Source organism: Danio rerio, chromosome 2 (assembly GCF_049306965.1).
Source record: "Danio rerio strain Tuebingen ecotype United States chromosome 2, GRCz12tu, whole genome shotgun sequence".
NCBI classification, from domain to species: Eukaryota; Metazoa; Chordata; class Actinopteri; order Cypriniformes; family Danionidae; genus Danio; species Danio rerio.
The window spans coordinates 57,109,775-57,126,551 of record NC_133177.1 but is presented as its reverse complement, the minus strand read 5'-3'; the positions used below and the strand labels follow the sequence as shown (position 1 = coordinate 57,126,551).

The 16,777-nt window shown below is 35.2% G+C and overlaps 1 protein-coding gene across 3 annotated transcripts in view; it reads right to left on the bottom strand.

The window, feature by feature from the left end:
- ranbp3b (RAN binding protein 3b) overlaps nucleotides 1–3,673 on the bottom strand; it is a 59,807-nt gene extending 56,134 nt beyond the window's left edge. For 2 of the 3 annotated variants that reach the window (XR_012385839.1, XM_005168445.6), the window contains exon 1: nucleotides 3,627–3,670. Coding sequence is in view for 2 of the 3 variants with exons in the window: in XM_005168445.6 (XP_005168502.2) it covers nucleotides 3,627–3,648 (22 nt within the window). In the remaining variant the exon portion in view is untranslated. 3 annotated transcript variants of the gene reach the window in all.
- Nucleotides 3,674–16,777: the final 13,104 nt, after the last annotated feature.

The window sequence follows — 16,777 nt, the reverse complement described above, 5'->3', positions numbered from 1 at the left end:
ATTTGTAAAGTCATACAACTTTGGATGACTTAAAACAACGACCACAAGTCTCTCCGTCTTTAAAAAGTTCGCCGTAGTCATCTTGACACTGCTGTCACCTCCAAGGAAACCCCGCCTCTGCTTTCGTTTGATTGAAGAATGAAAGACGCCACTGAGGTAACATGCTTTTCTTCTGGAGCGCACAAAGCGCGCAATGACAAAACGCGAGGCGCGCAAGGCGCATAATCAATAACCTCCATGCATTTGGTCTTTTCCCACTGCTCAAAATGCGCACGCCGCGGGTCAGGCCACAGCGGAGTTTTCGTTTCATGCAGAGCATAAATATGTTTTTTATTTCATTAATTAAATAACTATTTATGAAGATAAATTATCAAAGCGACACAATTCATTTTCCAAGCCCTTTATCCAAAATCTAAGCACTTTCAAAGCTTAAAAAAGCTTAAAAATTGGCTATAGCCTACATTAAAATTGAAACATTTTCAAAGATTTCCAGCACCCGGCAAATGCGCTTGAGTGCTTATAAAAATTATTTTAATAAGAATAAGAATAAAATAAGAATAAAATCTTGATATTGATCTAAGCTTTAACTACATTATATGAGTATTAAATTTGTTAGAAAATCGATAGGACCTGCAGCTGTAAATATTTAATTCAATATTTTACACAATCGGTTATGAACTATAGCCTAAAAATATAAACATTATAGTCATCCATCGTACATGCCTACAACCAATGACTATTTTCTGCTTGTTTAACATAGCCTACACAAAACCTTTCTTAAGTTTTAAAGTTTTCTCTCTCACCCTGGTGCGTATGAACTTTTTGCAACCTGTCCTGAAGTGACTGCCGACGAGAAAAAGAAAGCAAGCGCGAGTGGAGAAATTAAATTATTTATTCCATCAACTAACACGTTAACTAGAATAAACTAAAATAAACTTTGTCAAATATAATATTGCCATATCTGTGACAAAACTAGATTTTAAATATTCTCCACGTAGACAAGGTCTTGCGCAACAGTCGGGCAATGATTTAATTCAAGTTTGTCTGGAAACACTAACTTTAGGAGCCTGCTAAACATAGGCCCATTATAGCTGATTGTTTATTATAAATTCTATATTATTCAGAGTATAAAAGCACCATGTTAGCATGCAACATTGTTACCGAATTGAGTTTTGAACATTCGAACGTGCGTTAACCTTTAACAACACACATGCCATAATACGAATTAAATATAACAAGGTGATATCTATTTAAGTTTGATTAATTGTGCAACCTTACCATTCAGATGTCTCAGAGGTTAAAGTTTATTGGTTTACACACCCAACAGATATCCACAAATAGGTCTTTGGTCAAGTTTTGAAAGCATTTATCTGATTTTGATAATGTGTCAACTGTCAATTTCAGAGCAGTCACGTCCGTAACGAAGACAAGTCACGTCCGTAACGATAGTTTTTCCTCATTAATGCAAAAATGAAAAACTAAATAAAATTAATTATATATGTCCCATGCAGAGCCAACCCTTATCCTTTTGACTGTTATATATTTTTTTGGCTTCTGCATTTTCATTCACAGAATTTTCACAAAGTATGTCAACTCACAAAACTCATGTCTTTTTTTTGTCACGTCCGTAACGCATTCATTTTGCCGTCATTTTAAATATAAAACACCTGCATAGACTGATATTTTTTTGATGCCTGAACTCCATGGTTAAGGGGTAAGAAAAATATAAACATATATTTCAATATACTGTTAACATATACCTTCTCTGAGAATATACGTTTCATTTTTTTACTGCAAATGTCACGTCCATAACGCTGGAATCAGCCATATATTTATATATATATAAGTGACTAGTGACACACTAAAAAAAAATAAATAAATAAAAAAAATTCGAAATCGTGAATCGGTCAAATTTTATTAAAAAAAAAAACTAGATTTTTTTTTGCTAAATCGCCCAGCCCTAATATATATATATATATATATATATATATATATATATATATATATATATATATATATATATATATATATATATATATATTAGGGCTGGGCGATTTAGCAAAAAAATAATCTAGGTTTTTATATATATATATATATATATATATATATATATATATATATATATATATATATATATATATATATATATATATATTTCTGTTCATCCCAACAAACAAGTTTTTACACTGTAACATATAGCAAGTCCTAGCCATCACAAACCCCAGGGTAACATGATCAGCTGAAGTTGGAAACCAGTCAATGGAAGCCAAAGTCTCTAGTGTTGTCAAAAGAAATTATCTTGCTTCTTATCACATTCACACCAATCCATAAAAACCCGAGACACTTCTAGCACAATTAAACCTCCTTAAAATGATCGTCATGCCTCGTAAATAAACAAAGACACATGATCTGGCTGACGCTGTCTGGTATTTTTAGCTGCAGCACGTTGACAGCAACACAACTGGAGGGGAATAAAGACATCATTCATAGGAAATAAGTGTATGTTATGCGCACGTGCATCTGTAAACAGCCGCTTTCCCCCCAAAACAAACCATCAGGGTGGTTTAGTCAGCACTGTAAAACCATGAACATCACTGTAATTGGGTCAAGGGGTGAGAAGTGATCTCACCACTCAAGCTACTCTATTGGAGGACATCAGAGTCCTAAAGGGGGGGGGAATCATGTGTGCATGGGGTTACATTTCACCCCGGGGCGCGCGCGGAGGGTGTGCGGGCCTATAAGAGGGAAAGCAGCGGCCCACAGTTACGCCACTATCCGAGTGAAAGGCGCCGACGTGCGGCTTGCCTAGCAACAAAACCCCGCCATCTGCACCGGACACCGAACATTACCGACGCACTAATCAGAATAACATCCAAATCACATATTGTGATCGGATTGAAAACAAACCACGAGTTGAACAACACACCACCCCACCCACCAGACATCTGCTTTCGTTTCTGCATCTGAGACATTTTTTAAGTCTCAATAAAGATGTAAATGACTGGTATTATCGCTGATTCTCCTGACAGCCACGTCTAATCATATGAGACACGATTGGAATTAAAGTAAAACAGTTTTGATAGAGAAGGTTGTCATTATGATGCACAACACGGATTTCTTTAACGTTAGATAAAATGAGGAGCCTTTATTTATGGCACACGTTGCTTTTAATACTTAACTGCAGGGAATTATTAGTCAGGTTTAGGTGTATTCCTTAATACATGCTCTTTGCTATCACACACTACTTTAATCAATGTTTTGATTACATTAGAGCGTGCACGCGAATGGGCGCACAGGGGGAAGCGCGTGCATTTCCACCCGCCTAAAAATCAAAAAGAGAAACACACCGAGAGGCCGGGGTTAGTCTGCTAACACACACACACATACACATTCACATACACACTCACACACACTGTCAGTGCGCTGTTTAGCCCGCGAGCTAACTCACTCATCGGCTAACTTGAGCTAAAGCTCCACACACACTTCTTCTCAGAGCCGCGAACTCACGCACAACGCGCCAGAAACACGCGTGGATCTTAAACCAACATCATTCATCTGTGTGCGGCTCATGGTGGCGATTTATTTGGTTTATTTCGCTCATTTTGCGGATTCACACGGTTGCCTACCTTCGTTCGCCAAGTCCGCCATTTTATTCTCCGTGCTCACCCACAATGCACCGCGGCACAAGTGCGCTTTATTTCACCGCCGCACTCGAAATACATTTACATACTTGGATTGAAAAGGCGGTTCATTCCGCTGTGGCGACCTCTGAAATAGACTAAGTCGAAATGGAAATTAATGAAGGAATGAATTGAAAATAGTGCCGGTTTACATTTGAAGCTTTTAAGCTATTTGTATGATTGTTTCATAACCTTTCTCTGTTATTTGTAGTACTAATATATTCTATTTTTTACATATTGTAATATGTTTAATTATGGAGGCGAAAACTGCAAAAACAATAAATAAATAATTAACCCACAAATTCCTACATAAATATAACAATATATAAATATAGATATAGATATATATGGAGGACGAAACCTGTACAAACAATAAATAAATATGCAAATAAATAAATGATTGAATTATTTCACAAATTCCTACTAAAATAAAACAACAAATAAATCAAGGTATATATTAAAATCTACAAATTCCTGCATAAATAAATAATTAATAGTGTGGTTTGAAGAGGGAGAAGATCTACTTCTAGATCTTTTCTTTATATATATATATATATATATATATATATATATATATATATATATATATATATATATATATATATATATATATATATATATATATATATAAAGAAAAGGTCTAGAAGTAGACCTTCTCCCTCTTCAAACCACACTATTAATTATTTATTTATGCAGGAATTTGTAGATTTTGATATCTACAAATATTAGATATTATTAGATATTAAAATATTATTAGATATTAAAAAAAAAATATATATATATATATATGCATATTTATTTGTTCATTGTTTCATTTATACAAGAATTTATGGATTTATTTACTTATTTATTTGGATATTTATTTATTTATTGTTTTGTGCAGGAATTGTGGATTTAATCATTTATTTGCGTATTTATTTATTTATTGTTTTTGCAGGTTTAGTCCTCCATTATAATCTACTTTCAGTTCAGCGTTTTCTTATTCCCCCAACATCCGTGTATTTACATATTTATTTATACAGAAATCTGTGTTTTATATATATTTATTTATTTGCATATTTATTGATTGATTCATTGGTTTATTTATACATGAATGTGTGGATTTATTTACTTATTTATTAATTTGGGTATTTATTCATTTATTGTTTTATTTATGCAGGAATTTTTAGATTTAGTTATTTATTTATTTATTTGCACGTTTCGTCCTCCATGGTAATTTATGCTCATATTTAAATATGTATATATTTATAATGAAATGTATTGCAAAAACAGTAAATAAATACACAAATAAAAATATTAATTATTTCACAAATTTCTGCAAAAATAAAACAATAAATAAATGAATACACAAATAAAAAAATTAATTAATCCACACATTTCTGCATAAATATAACAATAAATAAATACAAAAATGCATAAATAAACTAATGAAAATTCCTGCATAAATAAAATAATATAAAAACAAATACATAATTTACAAAAGTAAACAAATCTATAAATTCCTGCATGAATAATAATTATATATATATATTATAAATAAATATATAAATAATTATAAGTGCAGGCATAAATAATGAAATAAATATTAGAGGTGTTGGGGAAATAAGAAAATGCTGAACTAAAAGTAGATTTCGTCCTCTATAAAACACACTATGTTAAGGCTTTTTGGGAATCTTTTAAGCTTTTTTTTCATTTCTGTGTTTGTATTAATATTTTATTGTATATTCTAATTTTACATATTATGTACATATTATGTTCAGTACTTGACAATAAAATACATTTACATTTGTAACAATTTACGTAATAGTATTAACGACATGTATAATTATCTAACAAAAATTATTAGATTTTAATATTATTTCTAAATGTTCAAATAATTATTATAGTTTAAAATACAAAAAAATAAGCATTACATTATTATTGCTAATATTTTAATATAACAGTTTTCCTTGCTATTAATCATAAACACCTACATAAATAAACCTAAATAATATATGAAAATACATTAAAACATATTTTCCTTCTATTTATATTGGTCTCTTATGGGTTTTTTCCCCAAATGATTTGTAGTAATGAAAAATGACCACTAGATGGCCAGATTTGCCAAGGCTACTATGACATACATTGATAGACTTAAAAGCTGAACTTCATACCAGAACTCAACCTTGATCCATTTTTTCCGCTGTCTCCTTTTTAGTTGTCTAAAATATTTATCACAAAAACTACTTTTTAAAAAGAAAATGACAAATGAAAGTTAATACATTTAGTTAAGCACTTAAAGCACATTAATTGAGCCCTGAAACAAGAAGACTCTGCAATAAAGCTACTGCATTTAATCAACATTATGCACTTAATAAATGCATTTCTGTCCATGCTGCATACACACACACTGACCAGCAGTCTTTAATGAACTAGTCTTAATTAAACACAAAGTAAATGAAGCTTAAATGAAGCTCTGCACATAAAGTTCTCTCAAGGTTTCTTCCTTCACTCTTGTCAAATGGTAAAGTTTGTGCCTCGCCACTGGCTTGCTTAATTTTGGACTCGTGGAGCTTTGCTCCTCAGTGTTTGGACTTTCAGCGGCGAACTGAACCAAACTAAACTGAACTTCAACTCTGAAAACTGGACTCACAGTTTCAATTTACTACAACTTCACAGCTGTATCCCATACTTTACCCGGCTAGTTGTAGTATTACAACAGCAACTGAATAATTACAGCGACAAACGAATGCAAGTACTTGGTAAAAACACTACAGTATTTACTATAAATGACTATAGTATTTTTTAGTGTGGGAGAGAACATTCTAGTTTCTTTTAAAGTGTGTTTGATAAACACAACCTTGAGGCAGAACCCGTGTTAGCACACGCAGAGACCTCCTGAATGAAAGAGACATGAAGATTAATGCCACCCATTATTTAGAGGAGAAACATTTAATCTCCTGATTGATTCTGATTTCTCTATGAAAGAAACAACAGGTAAATCACGGAGCATTGTGTGTGTGTGTGTGTGTGTGTGTGTGTTTGTGACATATCAGGACACAAATGTGTATAATGATACCAGGCTCATTCTGAAAATGTACCCCTGTATTAATTTCTTGACAGCGCAAAATATGTCCCAGGAGCTACTTTTTGACTAATCAACTGATGCACCCACCCCCTTTCGTAAACCCAACCAATAGTGTTTTCAAAAGCACAGACTAACCCACCCCCCAACTTCCCTAAACCCAACAATTAGTGTTTTCAAAAGCACAGACTGACCCGCTCACCGACTTCCCTAAACTCAACTGACAGTGTTTTAAAAAGCTATCCAGAAAAAGAAAAGCACCCTGATTATTATTATTTTTTTTTTTTTACCACAGATTCAGATTTTACCTCATTCTCACCCTGTTATTCCCTTGTTTATTTATTTATTTGGCTTTTGTTTTTGTCTTACCTGCTTTCTGTAACCGTTCTTTGCCGGACAACAGTATAATAATGTTTAACTTTTTCAGTGTAGTACAAATGAAACTGCAAGTCAGATGTTTAGAAGAGTAAACTTTATTCATACAGCAAACTCATGTGAAAACAACGATCTTAAAAAAGATAAACTTACAGAAAACAAGGAAACCACATGCTCAAATATAGTTTAAGTCAGAATTAGAAAAAGGGTTAGGGTTAGGGTTAGGGTTAGGGTTAGGGTTAGGGTTCCTTTTTCAAGAATTTCCCAAATGATGCTCAACAGAGCAAAGAATTTTTTCACAGTATTTTTTTATAATATTTTTTCTTCTGGAGAAAGTCTTAATTGTTTTATTTCAGCTAGAATAAAATCAGTTTTTAACTTTTTAAAAACCATTTTAAGGTCAATATCATTAGCCCCCTTCAGCAATATTTGTTTACGATTGTCTAGAACAAACCATCGTCACACAATGACTTGCCTGATAGGGTACTATCCTGCCTAGTTAAGCCTTTAAATTGCACTTTAAGTTTAATACTTTGAAATAGTATGTACTGTCATCATGGCAAAAATAAAATAAATCAGTATTATACATTATTATTAAAACTATTATGCTTAGAAATGTGTTGGGAAAAACTGGAGGGGTGGAAATATACAGCAGGCTCGTAGCCATGGGGTTCGACGGACCCACCCCACCACTGCCAAAGGTCCATTATTTGTCTCATACAGGAGCTCATTTGTCCTATTTTGACAGTTTGCCATCATGATTATCAAATAACCCATCAAAAAAAGCCTTTAAGACCAAGCGGAATCTGATGCAGGTAAGGTAAACTTTTTATTGTTGTTATAGAGAAAACATTTCTTAAGTAACTTTTATTCTAAATCTTAGACCTTATTCTTAATCCTTATTCTTGCCTCTTCATATTTCTTTATTCTAAATCTTTAGAAAATGTTTTGGGTACATCAAAAAGTGTAACCATCCAACAACCTAATCCAGCAAAAAAATAAACAAAGTGCTGAAATTGCAATATTTAAATCTCATAATTAAATGTAAAATTTATTTAAGAAAAAAAAACACTCCTTTTACTAGGCTGGATATGGGCCAGTACAGGGTGGCTAATAATTCAGAAGGGCTAATATATTGAGCGTGTTGTTCTCAAGGCAAGGCAAGGCAAGGCAAGTTTATTTATATAGCACATTTCATACACAGTGGCAATTCAAAGTGCTTTACATAAACAGGAATTAAAAAGACAAGTTTAGGAACATAAAATGCAGACAATAAAAATGATTAAAAACAGATAAAAACAAATTAAAATGAGTTAAAAAAAGGTTATGAAAGAATGAAAAAGAAAACGAAAAACATAATAGTGCGATCTGTCGGACGTAGCACAGTGCTCATTCAGTAAAGGCACAGCTAAACAGATGTGTTTTCAGTCTTGATTTGAATGTGCCTAATGTTGGAGCACATCTGATCATTTCTGGAAGCTGATTCCAGCAGCGAGGGGCATAGTGGCTGAAGGCAGATTCACCCTGCTTTGACTGAACTCTTGGAATTTCTAGTTTAAATGATCCTAAAGATCTGAGTGATCTGTTAGGTTTGTATTCAGTGAGCATATCTGTAATGTATTGAGGTCCTTGGCCATTTAGTGATTTATAGACCAGTAATAATACTTTAAAATCTATTCTGAATGTAACTGGGAGCCAGTGTAGAGACCTGAGGACAGGTGTGATGTGCTCTGATTTCCTGCTTCTGGTCAGAATTCTGGCTGCAGCGTTCTGGATGAGCTGCAAGTGTCTGACTGTCTTTTTGGGAAGGCCAGTGAGGAGTCCATTACAGTAATCCACCCTGCTGCTGATAAAAGCATGAACAAGTTTCTCTAAATCTTCACTAGAAACAAAGCATCTGATTCTTGCTATGTTTTTGAGATGATAGTATGCTGATTTACTGACTGCTTTGACATGACTGTTGAAACTCAGATCTGACTCCAGCGTCACACCAAGATTCTTGACCTTATTTTTTGTCGTTTGACCTTTAGAGCCAAGGTACGCATTCACCTTGAGAACCTCATCTCTGTTCCCAAACGCAATGACTTCAGTTGTCTCGTTGTTTAACTGAAGAAAGTTTTGGCACATCCAATTGTTAATTTCATCAATGCATTGGCAGAGGGTGTCAATGGGGCTGTAGTCATTAGGCAGTAAGGCTAGGTAGATCTGAGTGTCATCAGCATAGCTGTGGTAGGAGATTTGGTTCTTTCTCATTATTTGGCTTAGAGGGAGCATGTAAAGGTTGAACAGGAGAGGTGCCAGAATCGAGCCTTGTGGGACTCCACATGTCATGGGTGTCCACCTCGACCTATGATCACCTAAACTGACATAGTAACCTCTCCCTTCAAGGTAAGATCTGAACCATTTGAGGACTGTCCCAGACAGCCCAACCCAGTTTTCCAGCCTATCCAGAAGTATGCTGTGATCGACAGTGTCAAATGCAGCACTGAGATCGAGCAGTACCAGCACTGTTATTTTACCTGAATCTGTATTTAGGCGTATATCATTGATTATCTTTATAAGAGCGCTCTCTGTACTGTGATGTGCTCTGAAACCAGATTGAATATTGCCTAAACACCCCCTGAAGTTTAAGAACTTTACCAGTTCTTAAGAACTTAAGAACAACTTTTTCAATGATTTTGCCAATGAAAGGGAGATTTGAGATTGGCCTGTAATTGCTCAATAGGGTGTTATCCAGGTTGCTCTTCTTCAAGGCTTGACCGCAGTGCATTACGCAGGTAAAATAAGCCCTCTTTGCTCAACAGCCCAGCTGAAAAACAAAACACAAGAAAACATCACATCTAACACACAGTTAAAACATTAAAAATCATGAAAGGTATAGTGGGCCACGGTACTCCCTCCCATCATAACCTAGGCAGCAGAACCCACTACTGGCCTCCCATGTTTCCCTGAGGGTCCTAATGCTGTGTAGCACCCACTCAAGCGTGCACGGGTGCCAGTCCATAGCAGATGCGGCACATTTCGAGCAGCAAACGCGTACTATTCTTCGCGATGTTTGCTATTACATACGCAAACCGCGAAGAACTACACACAGACGGGTCCGTCGCTTACCATCGGTGTTGAACTCACCTTGGTTAAGTACAAACAGCAACACAGAGAACACTGAAGAGGTTTATATGAGAATGCAGATCGAATGTTTAGAATGCTGCGAATGTCGTCATGAAGATACTGTAACTTCTACTGAACGGACCTTTTTCACAAGACCTTTTTCACAAGTTATGATCATCGACTGTAAAAAAAATACACTGAAATACTGAAATACAAATATTAGACATGGCGACACAGTGGCTCAGGGGTTAGCACTGATGCCTCACAGCAAGTAGGTCGCTGGTTCAAGTCCAGGGTAAGTTAACTGGCGTGGGTTTCCTCCAGTTTTCCCCACAGTCCAAACACATATAGGGGAGTTGAATAAACCAGGGATTCCCAAACCTTTTTATTCCGAGACCCACCCAGGCAAGTAATTCAATCTCAAGACCCAACATGGTTTTTTAATTTAGAAAAATGGGTAAAAAAAAATGTATCCATTCAAAGTTGTCAAAAATAAATGGTGTGTGGCTTTTTGGATTTTGCGATTTGATATGCACAAAATGAGGCTCGAAGTGCTTTTTGTGGGATGCTGGCTGTAACTGTGATAATTTTTTGTTGAAAAAGATACTCTTCTTTTTTTAGAAGAGAATATGATCAACCTTTGATTAATCAAGCCCCTTGATTATGATCAAGCCCCGTCACATGGCAGTAAATTCCACTGCTAGTGTATAGTCATAAGAAACTAAATAGCTTTTTCATCGACTACTACAAGCTGGGAAAACGTCAGATAAATATGCCAATGCAATTAACGGTGTAGCTGAATAGATCTAATATTTACACATTTTCTTGAGGAAGGAATGATGGGGGTAGAGACATTACTATTAATATTTTTCATAACGTCTATGCCCTTCCATAACATTAGCTGACGTTTAAACTAACAGATAGCACTATAGCTATTGATTGATTAGCAATCTGTCAACGTTGGGATGTAAAAAATATGGGAGAACAAATAGCTTCAAATGATAGAATACATAGCAAACATTAAAAAATATTGACAATAAAATAAAAGATTTAGCCTATTTAGCCTAAAATCAATGGCCTATCCAGAAATTAAATAAAGCTATAAAATCTATTGATAAAATCTGATAAAACTTACTGTAGTTATTTAGTGAAGAGCAGCAAATGAATCTCTCATTGTGTTTTGTTTGATAACAGAGGTGTTAATGTATGCAAAGATATATAATGAAGCATTCGACTACTTTAGTAACTGTTTGTGCTCATTTAAGAGAAAATTAGTAGTGTTTAAAATAAAACACGCAGGACAGAGCAAAAAAAAAAAAAACGAAAAAAAAAAAAAACGAAAGAAGGAAGCCCTTTTCTGACGGTCCCTTACTGAGAGCTCTGCTCAGCGAGAGCTCTACCGGCTAAATGCAGATTGCGAGGGCTCAAACGGAGCAGTGCTCGTAATGTCGAGCGAAAAAAAAGAAAAAGACTGTGAAAAATAACCAGCTTTGTCTTTTTGTAGGAAACACACTAGATATTTTTAGGGTAAGAGGTTTTTGAGTTATTCCCGTCAATCGTACTGGTTTTGATTCACCGCAATGTAAATACAGCTGCAGCTATGTGACGTTTAGCGACCCACCTTTGTTCACTTTGCGACCCACTAGTGGGTCGCGACCCACAGTTTGAAAACCCCTGGAATAAACTATATTGCCCCTATAGTGTATGACAGTGTGAGAGTGTATGAATATGAGCTGGAAGGGCATCCGCTGAGTAAAACATATGCTGGATAAGTTGGCGGTTCATTCCGCTGTGGCCACCTCTGATGAATAAAGAGACTAAGCTGAAGAAAAATGGATAAATGAATAGATCGACCCACAAAATGCGGTCATCAGCTTCTTAAATCCTTGAAAAATTTAAAGATTTAGATTTTTTTTTTACTTACATGAAATAAAGAACATTGTTAATCAAACATTAAGCTAGTTTTTAGGCTTTTATAAACAACTAAACATTAACTGACATGTTCAATTATTTTATTTGACTAATGTAATAATGTTCTAATGTACTGCAACAATTTTCATAATAAATATTGTTAAAAAATATATAAAAATTTGTGTTTTAGGTAATATATTTGCTGTGCAGAATTGTGTCGTTCTTATTAAGATCATAAACAATATGATGTCTGATAAATGAAGATTAGACTTGCTGTACCGGTTCATGAGCTCAATATAATGTATCGACTTGTGTAATAAAGTGTTTAACAACTAATAAACAGCCTGTCAATTGTGCAACACAAAAGATATGAGGTATCACTTTCATCACTGAAGACGGGGAAATCCAGACTAATAAAAAAAGACTCAATTAGTTTTATTTTTTAAGAAGTTAACAGATTTTGATAGATTTAACTCTCCCCAATTTCTGTTTAACGGAGAGCAGATTTTATTCAACACATTTCTAATCTTAATCGTTTTAATAACTCATTTCTAATAACTGATTTATTTTATCTTTGCCATAATAACAGTACATAATATTTGACTAGATATTTTTCAAGACACTTCTATACAGCTTAAGGTGACATTTAAAGGCTTAACTAGGCAGGTTAGAATAATTAGGCAAGTTATTGTATAATGATGGTTTGTTCTGTAGACAATCAAGGGGAAATTTGCTTAAAGGGGCTAATAATTTTCCCTAAAATGGTTTTTTAAAAAATGTAAAACTCCTTTTATTTTAGCCGGAATGAAAACAAATAAGACTTTCTCCAGAAGAAAAAACATTATCAGACATACTGTGAAAATTCCCTCGCTCTGTTACATATCATTTGGGAAATATTTAAAAAGAGGAAAAAAAAAAACAAAAGGGGTTATTTTTCTTGCTTCAACTGTACTAATTACTTACACAATATATATATATATATATATATATATATATATATATATATATATATATATATATATATATATATATATATATATATATATATATATATATATATATATAAACACTTATATATAGCAAATATGCATAGCTTTAAAACTGTAATATAATAAAATGAAACTATTAATTAAAATTAACCAGGGTCAAAGTCTGTCTTGCATTGTTTAATTAGCAATAATTACTAAAAAAAAAAAAATTTAAAAATCGACCTATTATTATTTATTGTATATCTACTGGAAAGAAGAGCTATTTCATTAGTATCTTAATTAACAAGCAAATGTATAGTTTTGTATTTTTATTATGTTAGTTTAAGCTATTTCATTTTAATTGTATATTGATTTAACTTATTTTTTAAATAATTGTAAGATAATTTTAGGTTTAGTTACTTACAGTGATTTTATCACAAGTGATGTTTAATTGAGCAAGAAAAAAATTTCACAGCTCTTTCCAGTTATATTTTTCCTATGCTGAAAGTGTTATTTCTTTTAGTTTGGCTGTTAGAAAATAAATATACACACTCACTGGTCACTTTATTAGGTACACCTTATTAGTTCCAGGTTGGACCACCTTTTGACTTCAGAACTGCCTTAATCCTTTGTGGCATAGATTCAACTACTGGAAATATTCCTCAGAGATTTTGCTCCATATTGACCTGATAGTGTCACACAGTTGCTGCAGATTCGTTGGCTGCGCATCCATGATGCGAATCTTCCATTCCACCTCATCCCAAAGGTGCTCTATTGGATTGATATCTGGTGACTGTGGAGGCTATATGAGTACAGTGAACTCATTGTCATGGTCAAGAAACCAGTCTGAGATGATTAGCGCTTTATGACATGGCTCGTTATCCTGCTGGAAGTAGCCATCAGAAGAGTACACTGTGGTCATGAAGGGATGGATATGGTCAACAACTGTGGTGTTTACACAATGCTCAATTGGTACTAATGAGCCCAAAGTGTGCCAAGAAATATCCCCCCACACCATTACACCACAATCCTGAACTGTTGATGCAAGACAGGATAGATTCATGCTATCATGACTCATCAGAACAGGCAACGTTTCTCCAATCTTCTATTGTGCATTTTTTCTGAGCCTGTTTGAATTGTAGCCTCAGTTTCCTGTTCTTAGCTGACAGGAGTAGCACACAGTGTGGTCTTCTGCTGTTGTCGCCCATCCGCCTCAAGGTTGGACGTGTTGTGTGTTCAGAGATGCTCTTCTGCAGACCTCGGTAGTAACGAGTGCTTATTTGAGTTACTGTTGCCTTCTATCAGCTGGAACCAGTCTGGCCATTCTCCCCTGACCTCTGGCATCAACAAGTCATTTGTGCCCACAGAACTGCCGCTCACTGGATATTTCCTCTTCTTCGGACCATTCTCTGTAAACCCTAGATATGGTTGAAAATCTGAAAATACTGAAATACTGAAAAATCCCAGTAGATCTGCAGTTTCTGAAATACTCAGAGCAGCCAGTCTGTCAATAACAACCATGCCACTTTCAAAGTCACTTAAATCACCTTTCTTCCCCATTCTGATACTCGGTTTGAACCGCAGCAGATTCGTCTTGACCATGTCTACAAAATGCATTGAGTTTATGCAATGTGATTGGCTGATTTGTGTATATGTATATATATATATATATATATATATATATATATATATATATATATACACATATGAAAATATTAGTCAAGGACAACACAAGCAAACCCATCATGCAGTTTTAAATTAGGTTTTTTATTATTATTATTAGGGGAAAACGACATACAAAACAAAACAGCCCTGTGTGAAAAAGTCTTTTATCTAGTAAAATATCACATGCTGTCATAAGGGCAAGGACAAAGTAAATGAGTTATTAGAAAAGAGTCATTAAAAATATTATGTGCTGAATTTCAGAATAATCAGCACTTGGGAAATATTTGACATTTTTGTTTACCTCCAAGTTAACATGTTAAACAATGTACTTTTCTTCGTTTTTTTGTAAATGAAATGAGAGTCAGATATTTCATAATAGGTTTCATTGTAATATCTCAGAGGAGACTGAATATATTTTCTCATTTCTGCCCGCCAGGCTTCAGTTTTGTGGTTTTTAGTGTATTATGTAACAAATAAGAGTGAGTTAAATAAGGTGTCAATGTCAGCACTGTAAAAGACACACGTTTATGAATTTCTGATGGATATAAGACACGAATGTCATTTCAGGTGCATCCATTTACCTTCAGATGAAATGCCAGTTGTTATGTAACATTCATTTCATTTCAAAATGCCTGCAAGAAGAAACTCAGATGAGCCTCACGCTGAGGGTAAAAGTGAAAACTGAGTTCAGGTACACTCTGTTTCCACTAATCATTCTTGAGATGTTTCAGCAGCTTAATTGTAGATCACCTGTGGTCAATTCACTTGATTGGACATAATTTGAAAAGGCATAAACCTGTCTGTATAAGGTCCCAGGGTTGACAGTGCATGTCAAAGCACAAACCAAGCATGAAGACAAAGGAATTGTCTGTAGACCTCCGAGACAGGATTGTCTTGAGGCACAAGGCTGGGGAAGGTTACAGAAAAATTTCTGCTGCTCTGAAAGTTCAGATGTTTGAAGATGGAATATGTTTGAAACCACCAGGACTCTTCCTAGAGCTGGTCAGCTATCTAAGCTAAGAGATCAGGGGAAAAGAGCCTTAGTTAGGGAGGTGACCAATAACCAGCTCCAGCTTTCTTCTGTGGAAAACGGAGAACCTTACAGAAGGACAACCATCTGCGCCGCAATCCACCAATCCAGCCTGTATGGTAGAGTGGCCAGACGGAAGCCACTCCCTGCCTGGAATTTGCCAAAAGGCATCTGAAGGACCCTCAGACCATAAGAAACTAAACTCTCTGGTCTGATGAGACTAAAATTTAACTCTTTGGAGTGAATGCCAGGCGTTATGTTTGGAGAAAACCAGGCAGTACTCATCACCAGGCTAATAGCATCCCTACAGTGAAGCATGGTGGTGGCAGCATCATGCTGTGGGGATGTTTTTCAGCAGCAGGATCTGGAAGACTAGTCAGGATTTAGGGAAAGATGAAAGCAGCAATGTGCAGAGACATCCTGAATGAAAACCTGCTTCAGAGTGCTCTTGACCTCAGACTGGGGCGACGGTTCATCTTCCAGCAGGGCAATGACCCAAAGCACACCGCCAAAATATCAGTGGAGTGGCTTCACAACAACTTGGTGAATGTTCTTGAGTGGCCCAGCCAGAGCCCAGACCTAAATCCTATTGAACATCTCTGGGGAGATCTGAAAATGGCTGTACACCGTTGCTTCCCATCCAACCTGATAGAGCCAGCACAAACTGGTTGCGGCGGGAAAGCCCTCCACACGGAGGTAAGCCATTAGCCGGCGGCACACCGACTCGTAGCGTTTGCTTGAGAAAACGTAATGCAGCCATACGTACCTCCAGCCACGTAAATTGCGGTCTCTAGAAACGTCCGCGGTGCTACGTTTACAAAATGAGCTTGGGTTGGAAATTTGAGAGCTCAAAAAGCTTACACATCGGTGTCACATGGTTTTTGTGTAAACAAAAACTGCAAAAACTGCAAAAAAAAAAAAAACACAGCTCCTGGGACATATTTCACGGGCTTCAGAAATGTATATTTTCAGACAG